Source organism: Nematolebias whitei, chromosome 21 (assembly GCF_014905685.2).
Source record: "Nematolebias whitei isolate Nwh7 chromosome 21, NemWhi1, whole genome shotgun sequence".
Lineage (NCBI taxonomy): Eukaryota > Metazoa > Chordata > Actinopteri > Cyprinodontiformes > Rivulidae > Nematolebias > Nematolebias whitei.
In genome coordinates this window covers 33,485,839-33,512,248 of record NC_056518.1, presented here as the reverse complement: position 1 = coordinate 33,512,248, position 26,410 = coordinate 33,485,839, and the positions used below count along the sequence as shown (strand labels likewise).

Here is a 26,410-nt window from a genome sequence, read left to right as displayed (position 1 = left end):
TTGTCGGTAATTTAACTTAGCTAAAGTGGATCCACCTTAGTATTTTAAAATGGCTGGCCTTCGTGGTGAGTGAAAAAATACAAAATATAAATATTCTGTTAATAAAAAAACTATTATATGTTAGTATTATCATTAACATGTATTTTAATGTTGGCCAAATCAACGAAATAAAGTCTTCCTGTTATTTAAATGTAGGCTGGGTCAGGGGTGCCTCCAAGGGGGGGCTGCCAGTGGCCACACAAGTTTATCCCCTTGAGTCCAAGCTGTCTATTCTTAATTCTTTCCTAGCTATTTAGAATTAGTAAAACCTCATAAAAATATAAAAACATAAATTTTATTTAAAATTAAAACTGCAGCTTGAAATCTAGTTCCCTTGAATAAGAACGGGTCTAAAGCCAGTGCTCTCAACATTAGGATGTATAGTTTAAGGAGGGTTTTAATTGATAATGTATTTTTCATAAATATTAATTTAGGGGTATAAACTTCAATAAGTTGAGTTTGACAATGCTTTTCTCAATAAGTAATAATCGTACATAAAAAAAAGTATACCTATATAAATTAGGTAATTCCCAAAGTCCCATATTGATGTTCATGTCTAGTAAGCCATATTAAAAAAATCACCTGAATTTCTGTTCTGGCTTTAGGGTGTGGTGTGCCACCCCAGGATTTTCATCAACCCCCACATGGCCACCTGTGACCCAGATGTAGATATCATCCAGATGTCATGGAACCATTGTGGTGAGAAAAGGGCTACAGGAAGTCAACAAGCACTGACCCCTGGTGACTAATGTCTGAAGCTACTAAAGTTCCCTAAAGGGTTTAAAAATTGCATTATTTGTTGTTGAAATAAAAAAAAGGGAATAATTAGAAAGAGAGGAGAAAAAGCTGCAAGAAGACCATCTTCAAAATTAGCTGAGGACAATTCATAGAGTAAAAAATATCCTTAGTTTTATTTTGGTAGTTTTATTTAGTTTTATTGAACGCCTCGTTTCGGTCAGTCTGACAGAGGAAACCTGCATTAAAGCTCTTAACTGGGTCTAAAACATACAGAACAATAGACTTTAGTTGAATTGGGCTAGCCTTGGTTTCTGCAAACCTATCATCAAATTTTAATTTTCATCAGAAAATAAAATTAATACTGTTGCGTTGTAAACGATTCTTTAGGCAGTTTTGCTGGCAACTGCAGCGAAATGTCGCTGTGAAACAACTCCCCCTAAATAAAATCTCTGCTGTTCTCGAAACATTTTTACCAAAACAACGACAAACATTTAGAAAAGAACACGACTCGTTGTTTTTATACAGTAGCACCAGATTTACATGAATCTCCCACAAACTTCAATAACTTCAGTTTTTCACACTTGTCAGTTTATGTTTTCTTTTCTTTTTTGCAAATGTTACATCACAGAACTTCAAATGAACAATAACAGCAACCTATAAGCACTTTTTTTTCTACGTATATAATGATAATGTCAGGTCACTTGCTAAATGCACAGTGCAAAGCAGCTTTATTATCAATTTTATTTTTTGCAAATACAACATCAGTTCTGTGTTGGCAGCGTTATTGCACATAAGCTCTAATTATCCAAAGCGGCACTCATTTCTGTACGGGCGAACTACACGACCTCACTTTCAACTGCAGAATTCAAGTAGCATCAAAAACAGCCAGCAAAAACAAAACAGTGAGGAAAAGGAAGATTAAAGTAGAACTTTACTGCATAAAATTACTCTTTTGACTCTTATCAGCCTACATTTGGCACGCTCAGAACTACTGAAAAGCAAATGGGGAATTATAAAAAGAAAATGTGTTTTTATAAATGGAAACTCAAAGTCTGACACTAATGACTTTGGTGTATTGTAATTAAATAAGTATTTACACTTGTTTTTCTAATGGTACAATTTCTTAGTTGAAAAATTTGACATGTTTAATATGTTTCCTTGTGAATTAAATGTGTTTGTGAGATTCTGTTTTTATTTACATTATACATAATGTCCCAACTTTTTCCAGAATCATGGTAATATTTCATTATTGAAACTACCTTGTTTCATAAAATACATTGTATGGCTTCAGGAAAATGTATTTTTAGTTTCAGATGCCATTATTTGTTAATTTGTTTGCATTGTTGTTGTTGTTTAAAATAAACAATAAGTGTGTGAATAGCTTTTATTTTGCAATAAAACTGTTGGAACTAGTCTTTGGCACATGATGGTACAATAAATCCAAGAAGCTTTAAAAATCTATTTCATGTAAATTATTTTGTTTTGTTCATTCAAGACAAGGTGAAATCAGTGAAAATGGGCTGATTTCTGTTTGATGATTCAGAAAACCTGCAAACTAGCATTAATAAATCCAATTATCTTTACAAACTGTCAAATGTTTTAACGTAACTACTATATAATAAATTGAAAAGTGTAAATGTTAACGGGTTGAATAGTTGCTGCTTCTTGGGAAATGTTGATCTGCTAAAATAAGTCAGTACCAAAAAAAAGGGCTTAAAAATCAAATATTCCATTTTAAATGGTAATATTTAAATTTTGCACCGTCCATCAAACTTTTAGTTTTGTCTGTATGTTTTTATAAATATATTCTCTCATCTTTATTATTGCCTGCAGCCAAAAGGTGAATGCAGACGATCAAGTTTTTGTCTGTTGTGTCTGTTACTAAAATATCTCATGAACCACAGGAGAACTTTCACTGAAACTTCCTCAAAGAAAAATATGAATTTCCTTCAAGGAATTCTCTGCCTTTAAGTAGATATGAGTTAAATTTGTTATGCAGGTCTCCACTCGCAAGGTATTTATTTGCAACACTTGATATGACTCTCCGCTCTGCACAAAAAATCATATTAAAAATGTTTTTGACCATTTAAAACTCAACCAGGGTTGTAGCAGGTGTACAAGTTAGAATTCACTGTGTAAACTGTATATATATATATATATAATAAATATATATATACATATACACACACACGTATGTATGTATGTAGCATGTATGTATGTATGAATCCATTAATATTAATATTATTATTGTTGTTTACATGTGGAGCTAAATCATTAACTCAGTGAATTTACCCACAATTAACTTGACTTTTGACTAAAAGAACCAAAATTATTAGACCCAAATATGTGACAGCCATAGTCCCACACATCAGAGTGTAAAATCCCCTCTGAAGAACAACGCCAGTTATCGCCATCATTTCAGCCGCTGGGTCACGTTGGCCAAGGCGACAGCGAATGCCTGTACTGCTGAGAAAGGATATTGGAAATCCAGGATATAAGCATTCCCATCTATTCGACCAAACTGCATCACCTAGAACAGAGAAACATAAACACATGAGCAAGCTCGTAACGATTTGAATTTTCTGTTCAGCTTGAAGAGGTGAATTAGAAAACGTTATAACAATCATACATTTTTGAAATTATGTTCTGTCAAGTAGTTATCGATAGTTAGTAACTTATCCACAGTTCAGCATAGGCATCGCAACAATTACATGTGAAGGAGACGTGTCCCCCCTCACATTTACATATTTGTTTGGACACCCCCCCCCCCCACACACACACACACATTTACCATGAAATATTAATTTACCCAGCGCTGTTTCTATGTCTTTGTGAACCTATCCATTCCACCTTATTAATAGGAAAATACTCAAACCAGTAAAAATCCAGTCCAGATTTTCCTGGTTACCAACAACAACTCACCACACCACATGCAGTGTCTCCCTGAGGACACTTGATGGGGCGGGGGGAGGAGGGGGAGACACCTCTGTGCTGCGTGCTATCTTAGCGCCACGTTAGTTTGGGCAGTTGTTGACTGGGGCTAGAATGCGCGAGAGAAGTGGAGTACTACGTCTGTAGCGTCTTAGCTAGCATGTCTGTATTGTGTGCTGCTAGCTTAGTGCTACGTTAGTGCCGGCAGTTGTCGACTAGGGCAGGGAGGAGACAGCATTGTGCCATGCTCTTTAAAATAGTTACTGAATCAAGTGTTTTCTTATGTAGGTAAACGTAGGTGTTTAACAACCCGTTAAAGTAAACCAGAACGCAGGAAATGGCATCTGCTTTATTCAAAAGACCCCCCCCCCCCCATCAATGTGTCCCCACCACATTACAAATGCTTCTGACGCCAATGGTCTGCACTCATAGAGCAAGGAGTTAGGGGCTAGGCTAATGACTAGCAATGTTCAAGTCTATTAAAAAACTCTTAATATCTTACATTTTCTTTCTGTCTTTCTTTCAGCTGCTTCCATCTGCAGGGGTCACCATGGTGATTGAACCCGCATAAAGACTTCACAATCGTTTTATACCAGATGCCCTTCCTGACGCAACCACAGACCACCCAGTTACCATAACCCACATGTGTGGACTAGAGGGCTGCCATCTAGGCACTCAGGGGAGCAGATGGGAGGGCTTGCTCAAGGGCCCAGATTGGGGAAAATAAGGGTGGAGGTAGATGTGAGTGTGTCATCTTTCCCACTTTCCAAATTTTTGTTGTGATGGTCAGGGGATTCGAACTAGAGACATACCGATCGCACGCTGTCCTTCACTAGCCTAGCTAATAAAAATATCTAATAATAAATCTAAAAAATAATTGCACTACATTGTTTGTTTAGTTTGATACTGTTTTCTCTAGCCAGAAATGTCCATGATCCATTGGGCATTGAGTAAATTTAGGATTGACTGAACATGCATATCAGGTGGACATTCAGCAGCCTCTCAGCACCTTCGGTACAACAACTTGACAGTATAATTGTCTATACATTGTATCATCATGTATCGTGCATTGTATCACAAGTGTTGTCTGGTCGAGAAAACAGAGACAAACTAAAGAAATTGTGTTGTGAAAAATTGATTGTGACTAAAGCATGATCAGAGGAAGCTTAAAGATGGACTGGTCTTTGTGTTCATTTTGCAGAACTGTTTTGTAAAAGTGTCTTATGACTGATGTATTTGCTAATAAGGAACAAACTATTGCCAGATTTTTCACTTCAAAAATGACCCAAATATTTCTTTAGGACCAGATACATAAACAACTTATTTGGTGGAAAACTTGGATGTGGAGTTCTGACAGTATTGAGATGGCTGTTGACTTTACCTGCCTACCATCCAGCTCTATCTGAAAATTCTTTGCTGACTCCTGAGTGACTCGACCTCCGAAGTCCAGCTGATAGACCTGGGTGGCTTCATTCCACAGCGGCTGTTTGTTGGCCATGACGTAAACAAATCCTTGGCTACCTAAACTTCGGTCCTCCCTTTCATTTGCCTTGCGGCTCTTTATCTCTTCCAGCTCACTTGCCATACGCATGCTCCGCTTGTTCTTCCAGCTCTTCTTACTGCTCTGGTTCTGGTTCATGAGTTCATCGCCACTGATAAACAGCTCTGGTTCACTTTCTGAGCTGTCCTGGAACTCGTTTGTCGTCCTGCTCATTTTCTTAGTTTTATTGAGTTGTTCTCGTTGACCCTTGGGCTTCTTTTTCTCTCTGCTGCTGAGTCTTGGGCTGGAAATGAGAGTGTTGAAGTCAGAGAGAGCTCGGCCCTCCTTTCTTGACCTGCTCTCTGAGACTGTGGGCATGTTGGCCTCCTCAGCCCTGCTGTCTAGCCTTTTGCGGCTCTTTTTACTGAAGCGCTCTGATTCCTGCGGGACCGGGCTTTCGTTCAGTGATGACGATTCTGGAAAGTTGTTGGCAGATTCTGCTAGATCTTCTGTGGCACTTTTTAATGGTGGCAACTCAGTGGGTGGGGGAGGAGGTGGCAAAGAAGGAGGTGGAGGTGGGGCAGTAGGAGGAGGTGGGGAGAGTATCGGCTTCTCTAAAATCTGATGGGTTTTTGTTGGTAACGGAGGTGCTGGGGGATCTTGCATGGGTGGTGGGCAGGGGTAAGGGTTCCAGGGATGTAAGCTAACAGGATGCAGTTGAAGTCCAGCACATGAGCTAGCTCCTGGATACAGTGGAGGGAGGGGGCAGCAGGCCAAGTTAGCCATATTTGGAGGGTAGCCTGGTGACAAGACCAAACTAGGATCTTGCTGAGCAAAAGGTACTGAAGTGACCACGTCATTTGGGGAACATTGTGGTGGGGAGTTTTGTACAGTCTGGAGAGGAGGTCCACTATGTCTGACACTTGAAGGAAAAGGTGAGAGGGAAATATGGTAGCCTGATGGGAAAGTAAGAGTGCTAGTGCTCAAACTGGTCGAAGGTTTTGCGGTGAGGACGAACGGAAGCCGAGTCATGTCCAAGTGCTGAGTCTGATTGATGATGAGTGGAGGTGGTTTGGGATTTCCTGGCGGGGGAGCCACCATTGTTTGTTCTGGACTCAGCCAGAAGTCCTCTGTGACAGAGGTGTCCCACTGGTAAGGCGGAGGGCGTTTAATCGTCATGCTGGCATCAGCCAGAGTCAGCTGCCGGGCAGATTTCTCAACCTGACACTGCTGATTTAAAGTTTCATCTTCAGTGAAGGCAGAGTTCACATACACGGTTCTGTCACGGCTGTTATCCACGGCACTCAGCAGACTGTAGGATGACTGAGATGCCAGGGGCGAGGAGCTTTTAGAGTGCACTATAATGGTGCTATGATGTGCACCTTTTCCAGGTGGGAAGTCCTGCCTTACAACTGTCCCACCTGCAATGCCACTACTTGTAGTACTGCCTCCACTAATGCTGACACTGGCACTGCTGCTATTACTGCTGCATTGTGTGCATGTGTACAATGCCGTGGGCACCCTTTGCTGGTAGGAAAGTGATACTGCACAGTTCATTTTAGCCTTAGTAGGAAGGGTTCTCGAACTTTCCATCATCTGTGGCACTTTGAGTCCCACTTCCCTGCGGTCACGACGTAGTGTGGCATGAATTAGATTGTTATCAATTCTCTGAGGAGGAGGGAGCGTTACTGGAACATGATTGGCCGGATCAGGGTAAGGAGGAGGGTCTCCACTTGGTATAGAATATCGAGGGACAGAAAGACGACTTAATGTAGCTGAGGTGTAAGGAAGCTGAATTTTTTTACTGTCCGAAGAAGTAACTTTTAGAGTTGCTGAACCGCCGATGGTATGGACAGTGTATGCACTTTGATTGTTAATGAGGCGCCTGCGAGGCCGACAAACCTCCTCTACGTTGCCACTGCTGTCAAAGGTTGTGATCCTTTCATACCCCAGGGGGGTTGAGTATTGTAAAGTGACAGGATGAAGCAAAAACTCATCTTTTTTCATGCAAGGGTCAGGCGCCAGCACACTTGGGCTGTCACAGTTTGTAATGAACGTTTGAGGAGCAGCAGCTGCCGTAGCTGCAGCAGCAGACACTACGGTCCCTGGATATGGAGGAGGAGGATTCACCTTCCTCATCTGGATCTCCACAGACTCATCTGTATCACTGAAGGAGGGAGGTAAAGTCCGTAGAAAACTCGACTTCAGTGTGTGCCCATGGTCCCCCCTGTCAAGTGCGGGCTCTGTTGCAGGAGGAGGGATTTGCGGCAGGAGATGGATCTGCTGCAGGGATATGGTTGGGTAGCTGGTCGGAGGTGGAGGCAGTGACATCTGCATCTTCAGCTGCTGCTGCATCTGCTGGTGCTGCCTCTGCATCTGTTGGTGCTGCTGCTGGATCTGCTGATGCTGCTGCTGGAGCTTCTGCTGCTGCTGCCTCATTTCTTGGATCTGCTGCCGGATCTGCTGCTGCTGCTGCTGCATCTGCTGCTGCTGCTGCTGCATCTGCTGCTGCTGCTGCTGGATCTGCTGCTGCTGCTGCTGCATCTGCTGCTGCTGCTGGAGTTGTTGAGTCGTCACTGGCGGTGGAGCTTGTTGCACTTGTTGGTGCTGCTGAGGCTGCTGCTGATGAAGCATCTGTGGGTGATGCAGCTGCTGATGCTGCTGCAGCTGCTGTGACTGGGGCTGATGGTGGTGTTGCTGCTGCTGCTGGTGATGATGCAGTTTCTGCTGTTGCTGCGGTTGCAGTTGCTGTGGTTGTTTGGGTGGCTGCTGGCGAGGCTGCTGGGAATGAGACCGCTGTGAGTGGGGCTGAGGGGGGAGGTGGTGAGGCGGTGGAGGGGGAGGTAGAGTTCCAGGTAGAAGGGGGCCCATCTCTAACCCATTGAAAATCCCCTGACTGGAGTTTGAGTATCTTGTTGGCACAGGGTACGGCGATGCAACAGCTTCCTGACTGTGATCAGTGACAGGAACAGCGGCTGCTGCAGCTGTAGCTGTCGGGTTGGTCAGCACGTCGAGCTGAATGTTCTGATTGGCCAGAAGAGACTGAACCAGCCCAATACTCTGAGTTGGAGACATGGCTTGAGCCGGGCTGTGGATAGGGGCGATGGGAATGTTGACTGTGCAGGGTGGATTGTCTCCTGCTACTCCAGATGGCCCCATCACTTCATAACAAAACAAAGCAGAAAAAGCAGGACATGTATTCACTCAAATACACCTTTCTATGACTACCAATTATTTTATTTTGAGTTTCATTTTAGATTGAACATACTCTATTTGATGCTGTTAGTCATACCTGGTAAATCATCCTCGTCCTCACTGAACACATTTGGGTTGAACACTGGCAGGCTCATAAAGTCATGAGAAATCTTCCGCACCTCAGGGAGGTAGATCGTCATCTGTCTCGGCTGCAAGTGCAGCAAACTGGTCTTGTAGATGACTGACGAAGAAGTAAACACAAAGGGAAAGGTTCACTATCTGTTTAGGAAAAGTCGAGCATTTAGGTGATCATGGGGGGGATTTACCTGCACCGAGATTGGTGGGGAGAAAAGAGGCAAGTCCAACAATTTTGAACTTTGTTCCCCAGATGTTGGATGTAACTTGTGCAAGATAATTGTGCTATGTAAAAGAGAACATGTAAAAAGTTTGTCATGCAATATAAGAACATGAAATATCAGTCACTGTTACATCTTTGTTGACACCTCTGATTGATGGACGGATATACGGACAGACAGATAGACAAGACATTTTGTTACTTTTATCAAATATTTAGCTACTTTTAGCTAGTGTTGTCCTCCTTTTAACAAGTGTTTTGTCTCTTTTAGCATTAACAACTTGGTCTCAATACAGAAACTATGTGTTGTTGTAAATAGTACATGAATGATTCTCAACACGTCACTACCTCTGTGATTCCGTCCATTGTGAACTCTCTTCTAGTCAAACTAGGTGACCGAACCGGAGGTTTCTTTGTCAGTAGCCGCGGCGATCGTTGGCCTTCCTGATTGGAGCGTGAAAGTTTGGGAGATTTTCTTGACTCCATGTTCAACCTATAAAAGAACAAAGCATAAAGTTTTAAATGATCTTTTGGGTAAAACAAAACAAACATGGTGAAAGAAACCACATTTGAAAAATCAAAATGTGAAAATACCTCAGTTAGATCGAAGAAATGTTTTTTTTTTATACAACCCCAATCCAAAAAAGTTGTGATGTTGAGTTAAATGTAAAACTTTAAAAATAAAGTACCATGATTTGCCAATATTGCATTCACAACACAATGACATACTGTATATATACAATAACAAATGACACTTGTAACCTGTTTCCTCTGGATAACTTTGGCGACTTCTTCCCGACCCATTCATCGCTCAGGTCAATGTCGCTGGAGTCAGAGCAGTTACAGCTGTCAGCGTATGAAATCATGGGATTCACACACACCTCCTCTGAAAAAACAAAAGCACACAAAAACAAGAACTATTTACAAAAACTATCCTTGTGTACACAACTCTCTTCATGTCACTACACAGATTTAGGTCCAGACTCAGGCTAAGACGGCCAAACATTTTAATCTACGAATTAAAGTTGGTCTTTTGTTGATTTGAATGTCTATTTAAAGTCACTGCCACAATGAAAATTACATTTCTCTCTATTTCAGCTTTAGAGCAAACACCTTCTGACTTTAGGGCAAAATAAAAAGATATTTGGAACTGATACATTTTCACTAAACCCCCAGTTCCAGATAAAGTCAAAGCAAAACCCACTGCATAGTGCTGCCACCACCATGTTTTGCAGTGGGAATGGTGTTTTATACTTTGTTTTGTAGTGATCTAAAGTCATGTTTCTGAACTAAGCACACATTTTGGCTTAATATGAGTGACAAATGTACATGTTTTTGGTCGGTGGGAGGAAACTGGAGTACCCGGAGAAAACCCATGCAGCACGGAGAGAACATGCAAACTCCATCCAGAAAGACCAACAATGTCCAGTCAGGTCATCTGGACAGTTACTGTTTTTGTTGAGAGACGTTTCGCCTTCCATCCGAAGGGCTTCATCAATCCTTGGATTGGAGGGTGAAAAGTCTCTTCACAAAAAAAAAGGAACTGTCCAGATGACCTGACAACATTGTTGGATTTCTTTACCTGGATTATTGAGCATGGACTTTGATGTCCACCCAGAATGGCCCCCCGGCCAGGATTTGAGCTGGTGACCTTATCACGGAGAGGCAGCAGCTCTACCAACTGCACCACCGTGCCGCCCTCTGCTGGCTTCCTTGGATAGATCCTTTTTACTAATCAGCTTTTATAATGTCTGTGGATGTTTCTGTTCAGTGTCCTGAAACAACTTCTGTTGCGACTTGGTGATATATAAATAAACTGAACTGAATTTAAATTTAATTGAAATCTGTACGTGATGAGGGACTACGGTGTACCACTTATTTATCTGTAAACATCTGGGTCAAGTGTGATTGTGTGACCTTACCTGGCTTGCCATCCGTTTTTGGATCCATGATAATGAACTCAGGCCTGAGTTTACTGATGCGCCTTCCTTTGAGAATAGGCACCAGTCCCCCTAAATATTCCAGATACAGGGTGTAGCAGGGTCCGCCTGCCTCGGGATTGTCATCTGCTCGCTTCATGGTGCAGTGAAGACGCTCATTCCCAGCTGTGGGATAGCTGACGAAATCACGGATGTTGTTGGGGTCAGGAATCGGGGGCTAGAACAAAGAGAGGAAAGAGCTGCAAGATTTCTGGATGCTCAAATGACAACATACCTCTGAGGGCGAATTTGTTTTTCCATTGATGACCTTAGCTCACTTTGAAAGCAAGGATCTTTACACCCTAATGGCAGGTCTATCTCTATGATTTCACCTGACATCTGCTGCAGTAAAAAGCCCTAAAGAGATTTTGCACATTAAGCTTTAATAGTGGTATAATAATAATCTGTCACTCATAACTACTTTAAGAGTGACAGATAGCTTCAAGGTGGAGGTGGGAGTGCATCAAGGATCAACTCTGAGCCCCTTCTTGTTTGCTCTGGTGATGGACCCACTAACAGATGAGGTCAGGCAGGAATCTCTGTGGACTATAATGTTTGTAGATTATATTGTTGTCTGTGGTGAGAACAGGGAACAGGTGGAAGAGAACTTAGAGAGGTGGAGGTATGCACTTGAAAGAAGAGGAATGAAAGTCAGCCGTAGTAAGACAGAGTCCATGTGTGTGAATGAGAGGGAGGAGGTGGAACAGTGAGGCTACAAGGAGCAGAGGTCACAAAGGTGCAGGACTTCAAGGACTTGGGGTCCACTGTCCAGGAACATGGGGAGTGTGGTGAAGAGGAGAAGAAGAGAGTCCAGGCAGGATGGAGTGATGGAGAAAAGTTTCAGGAGTGATTTCAGACAAAAGTGTGTCAACAAAGGTCAAAGGAAAAGTTTACAAGACAGTGGTGAGACCAGCTATGTTGTATGATCTGGAGACAGAGACATGGACAAAAAGACAGGAGACAGAACTGGAAGTGTCAGAAATGAAGATGTTGCGGTTCTTCTTAGGAGAGACAAGGATGGAGAAGATCAGGAATGAGATCATCGAAGGTACAGCACAGGTTGAACAACTGGGAGATAAAGTTAGAGAGGACACACTGAGATGGTTTGGACATGTCCAGAGGAGGGACAGTGGTTTGGACATGTCCAGAGGAGGGACAGTGGATACTGATAGAAGGATGTTAGAAATGCTGCTGCCTGGTAAAAGACAAAGAGGAGATATATGGATGCAGTTAGAGAGGACATGGAGGTAGTTGGAGTGAGGACAGAGGACGGAGTGAGATGGAGGAGGACTCGCTGTAGAGACACCTGAAGAGGGAAAAACCGAAAGAAGAAGACCAAGAAGAAGCTTTAATACCTTGATGGTGGGAATGAAAGCAGTGGTGACATAAGAGCAGAGCAGCGAGGGCATGTTTAGTTTCCCCACATCTTTCTCTTCACGGAGGGCGCTTGCGATTCCTTGTTGGCACAGGAGTTGAAGACTCGCCACTCTGTGCTCCACACGTACCACGTAGAGCGCTGGTCCACATGCAAGGAACAGGCGAGAATCTCTGTGACCCCAGCAGATGGTGGTGATGGGCCTCTGAAACAGGAGCATTGTTTCTGAATAACGTCAGCTGGGATCAAGTTAGTTTTTGATGCGTTATGTTTCATTCACCCTTTAGTCGAGAACAGTAAAGAAATACGTTACATTTGCAACATCAAAGCAAAGCTTCCATCCTTGAATTTATAAAAGGACTGACCTGTGCAGGTGTTTCCAGGGTGTATATGTGCTCTCCTTGGACGTTATAGAACTTAACGAGGGCGTTCCTCGTGATGGACGCACAGGCCGACTCAGCAGGAAGCCCATGTCTCTCCATGCCGGCCACAGCCAACAGGTCTCTCTGGGAGCACCACTGAGCCTCTACGTCTGAAAATGTTAATCCAGAAATATATATTCAGCTTTTACGTGATTAACAGCAAAATCTACAGAAAGTTGAAAATGAGTTGTTAAAGTTAAAAACAACAAGAATAGGAGCTAAAAGAAGCAGAACATGACCTAAAGTGAGAAGAACAAGAGCTGAAGGGGGGAGAAGAGAAGCTAAAGGGAGGAAAATAAGGGCTAAATGGAGGAGAAGAGGAGCTAAAAGAAGTAGAGCATGAGCTAAAGGGAGGAGAAACTAAAATTAAACGGAGGAAAAGTAAAAGTGGCAAAGCAGTAGCTAAAAGCTAAGAAGAGCTGAACAGTACCTAAAAGCTAGGAGAGGAACAATAACATCTAAAATATGCTAAATTGTAGCTAAAAGCCAAAATTTGCTAACAATTCTTAGAAACTGTGGAGATGTCGGTGTACTTCTATGAGGCATATTATTTTAAATAAAGTTATGTATTTTGAAAAGTATACAAGTTACAAAAAACAAGTCATAGCACTCAAATCAAGCTGAACTGAAATGAAAAATAGTACAAAATAATTAAATTAGAACAAAAAGAAACTTGAAACAGGACAAGAGAGTAGCTGACAGGAAAGTTTCTTCAAATGTTCTTTATGTTTTGTGTTCTTACCTTTGAGACCTGAATGAATGACGGCAGGAGAGAGGTCGTCATAGTTGTTCATCAAACTAATATCTCCTGACAAGAAGGTCACCGTCAGCAAGGGCTTCACCCTCCTCACTTGGAAAAAGAGAGCTATGTAAACACTTACATGTGTGTATTTGTACTCAGGAAACACAGTATAAGTATAAGACGTGTAGAGTCTGTACCTAAGGGCAGAATGTTGTCGTCGGAGTCCGTGTCGCTCTCTGTGCTGTCCTCAATGAGGAAGTCGGGGCAGTTCCAAGACATGCCCACGATCCCATCAGACTCGTGCAACAGCACATGAGCGAGCATCCGTCCGTGGCAGTCCATCACGATTACCTGTCCGTCAGCTGTGCCGAACAACACCTGAGGGGGCGTCACACGACATTTCAACAGCTGCCCAGATGAATGTGTCCTCTTTAGGTTTGACTAATCATTCCACTTGTTTTTTTAAATCACAGAGAGTGTGTTTGAGTTACATGACAGATGATGGAGGAAGTGAGCCAAACATTTTCTACCTGCTGATCATCAGGCGCCCAGATGCCACAAGTAATTTGACTCTCCAAGTTGATCTCAGAGGACCAGTGTCTCTGCCCGCTAACCGAGCCAACTAACACGAAGCCGTCTCTGTAGGCGATGAGGGCCTGAGTGCCGTCATGGGACCAAGTGAAGTCACTCACCTGAAGGGGTCAGACGTTCACACGTTAGTACGTTTTTGTATTTATTACTAAAGCCAACGAGGCAATCGTGTTTTCGCCGTGTGTGTGTGCGTCTTTGATTGTCTGTTTCATGAACCACTGGACGAATGTATTGAAAGTTTTATTGTAATGTTTAACGTAGATCTACATCGTGCAAGCTTACAGATCACCTCTGCTTTATAACGTGAATCCCACGCTCCTTGTTTCTTTGTTTCTTTGAATTAAGAAAGCTCCTCGGATGAGGAGCGAAACGTCTTCAGTTACAAATAAAGTCCAGTTGTTTTGTTTTTAATGTTTTTGGATTTACCATGTCCTGGATGACTGAGAATCTTCATCAGCGTACGCACAATTTTATTTATTTATTTTTAATTTAGTGGGCGTGGCTTATATTTGGGTGCGCGTGGTAGCCCGGAAATTACGGTAAAGTTTCATCTGCAGTCCCAATTAATTCTGAGCCTTTGTGACCAAAGGACCAGCGAGCCACGCGGCCCCATTTTGATCGTTTTAGAGGTTTTCATGTGCTTGTCTTGTTAAACTACATTCTAGGTCATGCACATTTTTTATTTTCCATCTTTTTTCACATCGTACTTTGATATTTAGTCTACTGGAGCACTGTTAGGAAATGAAAAGAGGCAAATTTGGACTCGGATTTAATAATAATAATTTTTCATCATGGTGGTTTTTAGAGCCAGATGTTTGTCTAAGATATTTTTTGTTAGATGAGCGCTCCCTGCAGGTGTCAAAACACTCTGGAGCTCTTGAGACAACAACTTTGTGACTACAACTTATTTTAACATTTTTTTAACGAAACGTAATTGTTGCTTGAATTTTTAACAAAACTTAAGCAACAGGGCTGCATGCAGTGGGTTATAAGTTGGGAATGACTCTGAGCTATTACCATACCAAACATGATATTCTGCTAACAGTATAGAAAAACAAGCACATTTACAAACATGTGCAAAAACATTATTGTTCTGCCTTGATAACTACCATATTTTTCGCCTTATCAGTTGCAGTTTTTTGCATAATCTGCATGCCCTGCGACTTATACGATGAAGCGACATATTTATGGATTTCCCCATATTTATGAACCAATTTCGGGCTGAGATATGACCGTTTTCATTCATTCTGACTGAAAATATTGAACACTATCATTTTCAGCCGCTAGATGGCAGTCGAGTAGTATGGCATGCCGATGTATCATGTAATAGGGAAAAGTGGCTATTAATGACACAATCGGCTTGCCATATATTGTCTGCCTGGAGCAACGGTCAAATCAGCTTAATTTCTCTGCGCTGCTCCGACAAAATGCAGCTGATTTGACCGTCAAAGTGTATTTTTAAGGAAAAGTTCAACTGAGACACACATTGGAAATAATTTAGAGCAAACAAATAATTGTTTTTGAGTGTTAATCTTGTTAAATTCTTGTTAAAGTCCTCCCGTGCACGCTCCCGCGGCCGCCATTTGGCAGCCATTCTATTTTTTGGCACAACACCGGCCCACATCTCCGGGTTGTCGGTGGTGACGCATAATAGATGAACGTATACGACGTATACAATGAAGCGACGCATTTATGGGTTTTTCCACTTTATTAGACATATTTGGACTGAAGCGACTTATAGGGCGGAGCGACGTGTACGGGTAGTCTTTAACAGTATTTAGTTGTTGTGGCCACACTTACATTTTTTGGATCAAAGCAGAAAAAGCATCTACCTGAGCTCCTCTGTCATTCACTAACTCCACCGACCATCGTCCTTCATACTGGATCCAAACAAAAATACCTCCTTCCATGTCACAGGTGGCCAACTTCTGGAAGGGCTCATTCCAACGCACTAAGACAACCTTTAAGAAAAAGACAACAAATACTGTCACCATGTCGAAAGCACAGGGGTCTGTCAGCACAGAAGAATGTTCATGATTAATATTCAGCATAATTATGAGGACAAACTTCTATATGTTCAAATATTAACGACATGAAACTTTAAGAACGCATTGCACTTACAGACAATTGTAAAATATTATTTAAACTTGATGTTAGTGTTATCTTTAATGATGAAAATGATGAGTAAGAATTGACAATATTGTTTTCAGCATCTTGTTTTGCTTATTTTGTGCTATTTTTCCCAGACAAATATCAAAACACGGAGTGGGGTGATATATCTTTTGATTTCTGTAATGTTCACGAGCGGGGTACGCCAAATGTCCCCCGTCGCTGAACCATTTGAAAGGTGGATGTTTGTAGTTTTCCAGATGGTTTTCTGGACTGGAATTGAAAAGGGAATGCAAGTAAACCTAAATGTTTTTGGTGCAAAATATTCAAGTGGGTAGGAGTTACACAGTTTCTTTTTTCTTGTTCGATGTGGCAACCCAGTTTTCAATAAGAAATCTCATCATCATCATCCTTCTCCTCATCATCATCATCATCATCTTATGCCTAGATATAGGGAAGTTGGTACCTCACATATTTTTCAAGTTATCCTGCTCGCCATGTTTACATAAAAATCTGGCGGCGGCCATCTTTAGATCTGGCAACCCTTATGTCTGGATGAAGTCACACACAGAAGTCAGTGTTTTGTCACTTCCATATAGCATTTTTTACCCTTACCTTTTTGCTAATCTTTTTCCTCAATTTAACTTTTAACTAATTATATTTTTGGCACAGATTATGCTCTTTTTACCATTTAGCATTTATTTTTATGTTTCCTCTTTGTTTTAACATTAACGACTCAGTTCCAGCTTCTTCGTTAAACTTCAGGAGGATCATAAGAGTAAAAAGTTTAAGTAAAATTTTAATAGAAGGCCTATCAAAGGGATGCTGCTTGCTATGACAGAACCAAGATCATTCTGGGCTGTGAAATGTGCCTTGCAGCTGTTTTGGTGAAACTTTGAAAATATTATGCAGTACTGAAAGTTGTCATCAAGTTTCATTAAAATCTAGAGGTTCATGAGATATTTTGCTAACAGACAGACATAAGCACAAACTTCCACCTTCGTCTTTCGAGGGCAGACAATAATTATGACAATGCTTGTGATGTTGCTCAAAGTCCCACCTCGCTGTTGTGCCCTCTCAAGTTGAAATTGATCCTCTGTGGCGTACTTCTGTCCCTCCTGCAGTGACTCGATGTAAACGTCACCCCAACAACTCCTCTCGCGTTCCCCGTGGCGAGCCAGCCCTCCTCGTAGTACCGTCTCCGGCATACCGGCTTGTCTTTCTCACTCTTAGGGACCCGGCCTTTCCAGGAGAGGCAGAGGATGTTGGAGTCGCTGCAGAGGATGGGACCATGTTCCACGGCGGCCAACATCCCTACTGACTGACCAGGCTGCTGAACCGAACAAAGGAGGAAACAGAGTAACAACAATATCACAGATACTGTCAAGAACCTTCGTGTGTGACGCTACATATACTCAAAACTGCCCTCTCAGAGAAGCTCAGAGTATTTTGGTACACTGTTGCTATTTTCATGATCAGCGGGGGAGTGGAGCTGCAGTAAAACGTAAAACAGTTTGGATCCAAAGTTATTTATAGACAAAAGAAACAAATGCAGACAGAAAATTTTCAGCACAAGGTTGATAAATAGCTTAAAATATTCCCATGGCACAATGTTAGTTAGTTTTTAGGACTTAACGTGACTTACAGAAGATCAGGTGATGCAATCGATCACCTCCAGTAGCTGTTAGCGAACAGATGTGATTTAATAAAGCTAGAAAAATTTTTAAAAAGTGCAAATGTAAAAAAGGCGTAGAGATAAAATGTTTAAATTGCCATTACTTTATAATAAGTCTTATTGGAAACTGGAAAATCTCACAGGTAGTCCCTGTTCATGTTCTGCTAAATGCTCATGTGTTCTAACAAGGTTGAGTCAGGTCCTCTGGACGTTAAACGTTTCATTTTTTTTATCCAAAAGACTTCTTCAGTCTGAGGAGCTGCAACAAACTTATAAATAGCACCTTCTCATAGTGGACCTGTGGTGCTGAAGGTGTTATTTATAAGACTGAGTTTGTTGCAGCTCCTCGGACTGATGAGGTCTTCTGGATAAATAATGAAATGTTTCAACAAGAAGAATCCGTCCAGAGGACCTGACTTAAAGTTGTTGGATAATAAGACAAGTTTCTCTCAATGATACGTCAGACCATTTAGACACATGGTTTGGTCCTTTTCTCTTTGTTTGGTTTTAAATTGGTTTCAGAGGAGAGAAGATACTTGGATGCAGTTAGAGAGGACATGGAGGTAGTTGGAGGACAGAGGACAGAGTGAGATGGAGGAGGACTCAATGTGGCGACCTCTGAAGAGGGAACAGCTGAAAGAAGAAGTTTTTAAGATTGGTTCCAGAAGCAGAGGAACATCCACAACGTTTTCCAACAGATGATCAGATGGGGACTACAGATAACTTTGGGGGCGGCACAGTGGCTCAGTTGGTAGAGCTGCTGCCTCTCAGCGAGAAGGTTGCTGGTTCAAATCCCACCCAGGGACCTTTCTGGGTGGAGTTTGCATGCTCTCTCCATGCTGCGTGGGTTTTCTAGTTTCCTCTCACAGACCAAAAACATGCATGTTAGACTGATTGATAACTCTAAATTGTCCCTGAGAGTGAGAGAGAGAGTGAACGGTTGTTGTCTCGTTTGTCTCCAGGGTGTCCCTGCGATGGACTGGAGACCTGTCCAGGTGTCCCTGCGATGGACTGGAGACCTGTCCAGGTGTCCCTGCGATGGACTGGAGACCTGTCCAGGTGTCCCTGTGATGGACTGGAGACCTGTCCAGGTGTCCCTGTGATGGACTGGAGACCTGTCCAGGTGTCCCTGTGATGGACTGGAGACCTGTCCAGGTGTCCCCTGCCTCTCGCACAGTGATGGCTGTATGGACATGGACACCAGTGATCCAAAAAGGAAGAAGCAGGTAAAGATGATGGATGACTGGATGGATGGATGGCACATGAGATGGAGGTAGGTAAACAAAGTCTGGGAGGAAAGATGGAGTGAGTTTTGGATTCCAGATAAGCAGTAAACTATGATGGTGATTGTTTTGTGGCATCAGGTTCACCGTGTGACCATTAACGCTCCAACAAAGAGCTCCATGATTGGTGCTCTACGAGGAATGTCACCGCTTATAAAGTACTGATAACATTAGACAGATCATCTCTTCAAAGTTGGTTGGACTATCCCTTTAAATTTTATAAACTGGTACATGAGAATTGGTGCATTTAACTAACAAACAATATGACTATAAGACTGTCTGGACAGGATTAAATTTAAAATCATTACCCTTTTTCATGATATTTATCAGGAGCTTTTTGTAGTTAATGTTTCTTTCAATTAACTATGGCTCCAACCAGCAGTCATATAAAATTGTTAATTAAAATGAAAAATACCCCTCACAGTATTGATATTTAAAAATACCTCATAGCTCCTGGACATGTTGAGTCAAAATGCTTCCATTAAAGGTGTCCATGTTTCCATGCAGATGAAGGGGTGATGCTGCTCAGCTCCTGACTCTGACAGTGTCAGTTCTGTAAATGCATCATACAGCCTGGCTGTATCCAGCTCTTCATTCATTCATTCATTCATTCATTCATTCATTCATTCATTCATTCATTCATTCATTCATATGAAGCAGGTCGGAGTTTGTCATGATGCTGAGGCTCCTTCATGGTTATTCCATGTCTTCTCTCAGGCTCCAGAGTTGTGCAGCCCTGACAGAGGAGGAAAACGGAGTGATGAAAAATAAAATAAAATGTAACACATTAGTCATCTGACAGCGAAACCTGAAGATTTTTTGTTATGTAAAAAGGAGAGGTGTCATTCAGAGGATCAGTGTTTCTCAGAACACTGCATTGGAGACAGTCTCCATGGGTACAGCACCATATCCGCGCACACTCACCGCACGGACACGGATGTGTAATTAAATATGCCCTTTTTTTTACGCCCATAATAAGTCAGCGTTATTAAACTCTAATATAAAAACAAAAGGACTACTAATGCCAATTTACCTCTTGGTTTGACGCATGTAGCTTCAAAACGTTTGATTAAAATGTGAGTAAAAAAACTAACTATCGAGAAAAAAACAGCAATAAAACAAAGACAATATGTTTAAATCTGTTAAAAACATGAAACGGCCCAACAGAACGAACCTGACACTGCTGTGAGACGGTGTTTGATCCAGAGGTGGTGGCCGGAGTGTTGCCAGGCGCTGCTCCTTTTGCGCACTCAGGAGGTTGTGCCTTTAAAGCGGGTTGCCATATAAGGGAGGCTGCGCGGAAAACGCGCCGCGGATTTGAAGCGCAGATTGCACCAAATAATGCAACAAAGTGAAGGTATATGAGAGCAGTTTAGTGTATTTTTTTAATAAAGTTTCAAAAAGTGGCAAATTTCAAAAAGTTTTTCAGTATTTTCTGCTTCCACTGAAACGTGTCTTTTCTCCCCTCATGGCAACCTTGCGCTGCAAAACCCAGTCTTTGCAAACAAACCGTCCACAGAACACCTTGATTTGATGGAGCTGGTGACCCCAGCTTTACTAAAGAAATAACTGCCTCCACATTGAAAGGACCGGTTTTTATGAAATGCATATCGCCCGCCGACTTCCTGAGTAATATGACATTAAGCACAAGTTCACGATCAGCTCAGAGAAGGTGTTAAAGATGACTGTCACCTACTACCACTACCACCTTTAGCTCAATAGATTTTACAACTTCATCATAACATTGTGTGTTGGCTGAGACCCATTAGCTGTGGCAGCCATCTTGAATGGGAGTGACTTCAAATTTTAACCAAGTACAACAAATGAAAACATTTAATTTTTTTTTGTGAATTATGAGATATTTTGCTAACAGACAGACATAAATGCCAACATAAAGCTCTAAAAACAAAATTTGCTCAACTCTGTTTTGCGATGACTTTCAGCTACAAACATGCAGCATTTCAGCTTAAAATCTGTCAGAGGAGACATTCTTGTGTTTGCTAAGGTCACTTGGCAGCGGCAGCCATCTTGAATCAAAAGTTACTTAAAGAAACTGCACTTCCTGCAAAAATGCATCATCCATCCATCCATCCATCCATCCATCCATCCATCCGTCTATTCATCATTTTTTACCCTATTCTTCTTTTTTGGTTCACAGGGGTCACTAGTGCCCATATCCATCTGTCACTGTGCTAGAGGTGGGGGACGCCCTGGACAGGTCTCCAGTCCATCACAAGGACACCTGCGAACATTTTGATATACAAATTGCTGAAATATGAATTGTTGAAATGTGAACTATTGAAATATGAACTGTTGAAATATGAATTGTTGAAATATGAATTGTTGAAATATGAATTGTTGAAATATGAATTGTTGAAATATGAATTGTTGAAATATGAATTGTTGAAATATGAATTGTTGAAATGTGAACTATTGAAATATGAATTGTTGAAATATGAATTGTTGAAATATGAACTGTTGAAATATGAATTGTTGAAATATGAACTGTTGAAATATGAATTGCTGAAATATGAACTGTTGAAATATGAATTGCTGAAATATGAACTGTTGAAGTAGCACAAAAATTGTGGAACGAGTTAAGTGCTGAAAACCGTATGAAAGAAAAATGGCTCGCAATAGTCAGAATACTTTAGAAGCATTCACACAATAAATCGTAGCTTGATCACATTTGATAATTTTGATCCATATATTGTGCATAATGACACAAGGATTAATACAAAACATAACTTCATGGTCAAACATCATAACTTTTTAGCTTTAACTTCACATGTTTTAATCTCCACTGCAGCCAACATGCATCATCACCTCAGAGCGCATTAATCTGGTAAAATAAAGGTGATATATATATATATATATATATATATACTTACAAACATTGGCAAAAACTTGATCACCCGTCACCTTCAACAGTGTGGAAAAAAAAAGCACTACTGTTACAAATTTTAAATACACACAATGATATTTATTTGCTTCATATTTACACAGTTCATCCAAAGCAAAAACAGAACTGATCTCTTTTTAACGTTGATTGTTTATCAATTAAACAGAATGCAGCGATCTATATATCCAATAAGCCCCACATTTGGTTAATAATCATTTTAAAACATTTCAAAATGAGATATTTAAAAATAAAAAAATAAATGCTTATCTGAAACTACATTAAAATGAAATAGTTTTAAAACTTTAGATAGAGGAAACTAAAGATGAAGTAAGTTTTAGTAATGCTGAAGGTTTTTTCTGGAAGATGTCAAAACTTAATTAATTAAATCTTTATCATGCAAATAAAACAAAGTATGTAGAAATGTTTCTCTTCTCATTAGGCCTGATCTAATTTCTAATGAACTTCTCATAGCAAATAACTTTTGACCGCTTCCTTTCATGCCAGCGTTTAACTAAGATCATCTTATAAAGAGAAATTACATTAAAAAATAACATTATGGTGCATTTTTACAAGATCTCACACCAACTGCTCAAAATAAGGGATGTCCCAAGGTGAGGTGGCCATCTTGAATGGGAGTGGCTCTAAAAGCTAATCAGTTATAGATGTAATTCAATGATTATTTTCTTGGAGTTTCATTGAAATAACTTAACTGGTTCATAACTCATTTTGACAACAGATATAAAAAGAGCCATTATTTCCTGCTTGAAACGATGATAATTCAGTTTTTAATGGAAAAACATTTGCATGCAGGCATTGTCCTGCTTTATAACTGATGTCACGTATGACAAGGTGCTAACTAGTAAGACCTAGTGGACAAAACATCACTTCACACTTGACAGGTCTATCACATTAGGCTTAGACTGCATTTGAATCTCATCAAATGCAGATGTGACCTCACTGCTCCACTGCTGTAAACTGTGAAGACTGATACACAGCTGGAACGTCCACTGCCGTTCCAAAACTTTGTCCTGCTTTGGCTCCTGTTCTCATGTTATCAGTTTTAAGTGTATGTCTCCTCAAAGGCATGGATGACGCTGTCGTATGCAGGAGGGGGTGTGTGTGAAGGAAGGAATCCTTTAAGGCCATTGCTGCCCAACCAGAAGGAGTGTCTTTTGTTCGGCACCAGGGATGCTGAATCAGACGAGTCTGAAGCCACGGTGTCCTCTGACATAGTTACTTGAGCGTCATTTGCCAAGTTCAGACCAGGCCTGCTCTTCTTGGGTAGTGGACGAAAAGTGGACGTCTCTGCGGAGGGTTTACTCCCCAAAGGGCCCACTGGCTCTAAAGACGGCTGCCTGTAGACTCCCAGAAAAGTGCTTCTGTAGAGACCCAGCTGGTTGCCCATGGGGTCCCGTGTTTGCAAAGTGCCTGATTTCTTTTTGGAGCGCCTGGTGATCCTGGCTGTAGCCCGTCGCCTGGAGGCCCAGGTCAGCAGGATGTAGACCAAGGTGCCCAGCAGCAAGCCCACGAGCACAGACAAACAGAAGGCGAGGATCATGTCACCTGGACAAAGACAAACCCATGCACAGGCTCAGAGAGGAAACACAAAAAGGAAACAGCAGAGAGGCAGGAGGGATGAACTGTGCTGTTGTGCAAATGAGAACATAATTTTTCCCAGATGGTGGCTTATGCTGCCTTTGAAGTTAAAAATAATCTAACCAAAGACAAGAAACACGAAGTGTTGCCAGATTTATTTAAGGAGTATTGATTTATTATTGCTGCAACGTGCTGCTTCAGTTTACATAAGATCTTATATCATGCCTGCTGTGTGGGTGTTGTATCATCTGCACAATCTGACAGGGTTATATCTGCAGCACATGAATCATAACTCCGGTTTTATCATTCCATTGTGATGATTTTCTCATGTTACGACAGACTATTCATAGAAGGTGATTTTAAACATGTCCAGGCTCTTGGGAGCAAATGAGCATGAGACATTTGAGTTTTTTTGTCTTTCCACAGAGCAACTGATCATTTATGATCATAACGAGCCCTGAAGAGCAGAAACTTTTGTTCTCATGAATTTCCTCTTGTAGTGGCTCTTACTACAACTCTTAAATCCTACACCGTTTTAATCTGGATTGACGTGACTCTTTTTCATACTGTTTGTTGAATTGCAGTAATTGATTCATGAGATGGTTTTGTTTAGAAAATCGGCATGGTGGACAAATTAAAAAAATTCTTGGAAAGAATTTCCTCACAGTTGAATTGCTGTTTCAACATGAACCAGTCTGGTTGTTTGCACCACAAACTCTCAATGAGTAGAACTCAGAACAGAACTTGGAAGTTGAAGCTGGACTAAGACAGGCTTCCCATTCAGCTGGTTCCTACAAGATTTAAGTCCTGTTCCCATCCATGTGTATGAATAGGACTTTTTGCTTCAAAATAAAAGCACACATCAGAGACGTTTTTTCAAGAGACAACTCTTGTTGATTCACAAAGTTCTTACCTTGCTGCTGTTTGTTCAATCATGTATCTAATTTTGATTAGTTGTTTCATGCTTAAAAGAAAGTCATGTGATACTATTATTGTGTGCGTGGGAGTAGGCAATGTTTAAAACCCAGCATTACAGTACACAGACTGGTTACTGTTCTCGGTCACGGAGCGAAGAGGGGGAATTGGAAATACCCTCTGTCCACCTGTCTGTCCCTGCACATTGTGAGCACAACTTGAAAATATATACTGAACAAAAATATGAACACAACACTTTTGTTTTTGCTCCCATTTTCCTGAGCTGAACTCAATGATCTGACCTTTTCTACGTACACAAAATGCTCTTTTCTCTTAAATACTGTTCACAGATGTGTGTAAATCTGTGTTAGTGAGCATTTCTCCTTTGCAGAGATAATTCATCCACCTCACAAGATGCTGGTCAGACAGCAGGATTACTGCACAGGTGAGCCTTAGGCTGACCACAATAAAAGGCCACTCTGAAATGTTCAGTTTTAGCACAGCACGATGACACCGATGTAAGTTTTGAGGGAGCATGCAATTGGCAAATCCCTTAGAGAGGTATGCATATTCATATTCATATACATATTAATGTACATATTTGTGTACATATTCATATTCATGTACATATACATACTTGTGTCCGTCACTCCCTGATTACCAAGTTAATGAGACAGACAGAAACTCAGACTGAAAGTAAGCCTCAAACAGTCACGGTGTGAAAACTGTCAGATTAATAATTAAAAAAAAACTCTGAGCACCAAAAAATTCTGATGATCACTAGACATTATTTTTAAACTAAATTAAATAAATAAAAAATGTACAGTGTTTTTATGTTGGAGATATGTCTAACTAAAAAGACTTGATTTTGAGGTTTGAAGAGAACATTTCGAGTTAAAATATAATCCACTCTGTTTTCCAGACAGGATTTCAGAGGAAACGTTTTTTTTTTATAAATAAATGTTTATAATTGTGAGAGACACTGTATGATAGAAGACAAACGTGTTGACAACTTGATGTAAAATTTGTAAATGCACCAAAAAGAGTTGTGGGCAAAAGAAGAGTTGGTTTGCAAAATAGTTGAACATTTTAAACAATTTAAAAGATCGAGTGCATCATTAACTAACATCCATCCATTATCTTTACCCGTTTCTTCCATTTAGGGTCACGGGGGTCGCCAGTGCCCATGTCCAGCAATCATTGTGCGAGGGGCAGGGTACCCCCTGGACAGGTCTCCAGTCCATCACAGGGCTCATTAACTAACATTCAGTAGAACAATCAGTCAAAACTGTGACTATGAAAACCATCAAATATATTTTAAAAAGCTGTTCAGACTTAAAGTCCAGCTTCCTGTGATCCGTTTAAACTTTGAGCAACGTTTCTGCTGTGACATATGCCTGAGCTGCTGAGCTCCAAAAACAGCTGGTTTCACATGTGTTTCAACAAAATCACACCGACCTTTGTTTTTCTGCAACCATTGTCTACAAAACACGAACACTTATCGGCATATTGCTATAAATCAAAGCACACTTCTCCATTCCAGAATGAGCCGTGTGCTTCGCTCTTTAATTTGCACGTTTAGTTCCAAATCAACAAAATACTAAAAAAAGTGAATTAAACAGAATAAATATAAAACGGATCCAATGCTTGTGCCACCGTCATAACTTTATCTAAACTCCAGCTTTTTCAAAGTCATCGCTGCAGATTATTACAAGAAACAAACAAAGAAGCACTTACCAAGGTTTATTGATTTTAATATTTCCGAAAAGAGATTTGTTTCATTTTGTGCCATGTTCTCACCGTGAGCTCGAGTTAAGTTCCCCTCTGACTCGCACACAAACAAAGAAGGAGCTTTTTTCTGGACAGGCGTTTTGCTTCTCGGCCCCTATGTGTTCGCCGAGGCGGAAATCTTGGTGTCACGCTTCCTTCCTTCTCGGGCCTTAAAATTAGTAAACGCCGTGCTTATCTGTGTGGGACATAACACTGGGAAGCAGGGTTGTTTCCTTTTGCATCATTTCCTTAGGATCAATACCTTTTTACCAAAAAATGTGTTGGGCAGAGCACACTGCATTTGTCTTACAGA

General features: G+C 41.1%; 2 protein-coding genes across 2 annotated transcripts; both read right to left on the bottom strand.

The window, feature by feature from the left end:
* Positions 1-3,063: 3,063 nt before the first annotated feature.
* Positions 3,064-19,427, bottom strand: tulp4b (TUB like protein 4b). Its single transcript, XM_037695234.1, has 15 exons — positions 19,358-19,427; positions 17,017-17,289; positions 15,680-15,808; positions 13,787-13,948; positions 13,454-13,634; positions 13,257-13,364; positions 12,458-12,624; positions 12,073-12,297; positions 10,661-10,895; positions 9,501-9,624; positions 9,087-9,231; positions 8,710-8,803; positions 8,481-8,624; positions 5,090-8,349; positions 3,064-3,307 (listed from the first exon to the last, which is right to left on the bottom strand). Exons 1-15 carry the CDS (start codon positions 19,373-19,375, stop codon positions 3,191-3,193), a joined length of 5,382 nt encoding a protein of 1,793 aa, XP_037551162.1. The 5' UTR covers positions 19,376-19,427; the 3' UTR covers positions 3,064-3,190.
* A 3,440-nt stretch (positions 19,428-22,867) lies between these two features.
* myct1b (myc target 1b) lies at positions 22,868-26,119 on the bottom strand. The gene is made up of 2 exons (XM_037695233.1): positions 26,065-26,119; positions 22,868-23,379 (listed from the first exon to the last, which is right to left on the bottom strand). Exons 1-2 carry the CDS (start codon positions 26,117-26,119, stop codon positions 22,877-22,879), a joined length of 558 nt encoding a protein of 185 aa, XP_037551161.1. The 3' UTR covers positions 22,868-22,876.
* Between the last annotated feature and the right edge of the window lie 291 nt (positions 26,120-26,410).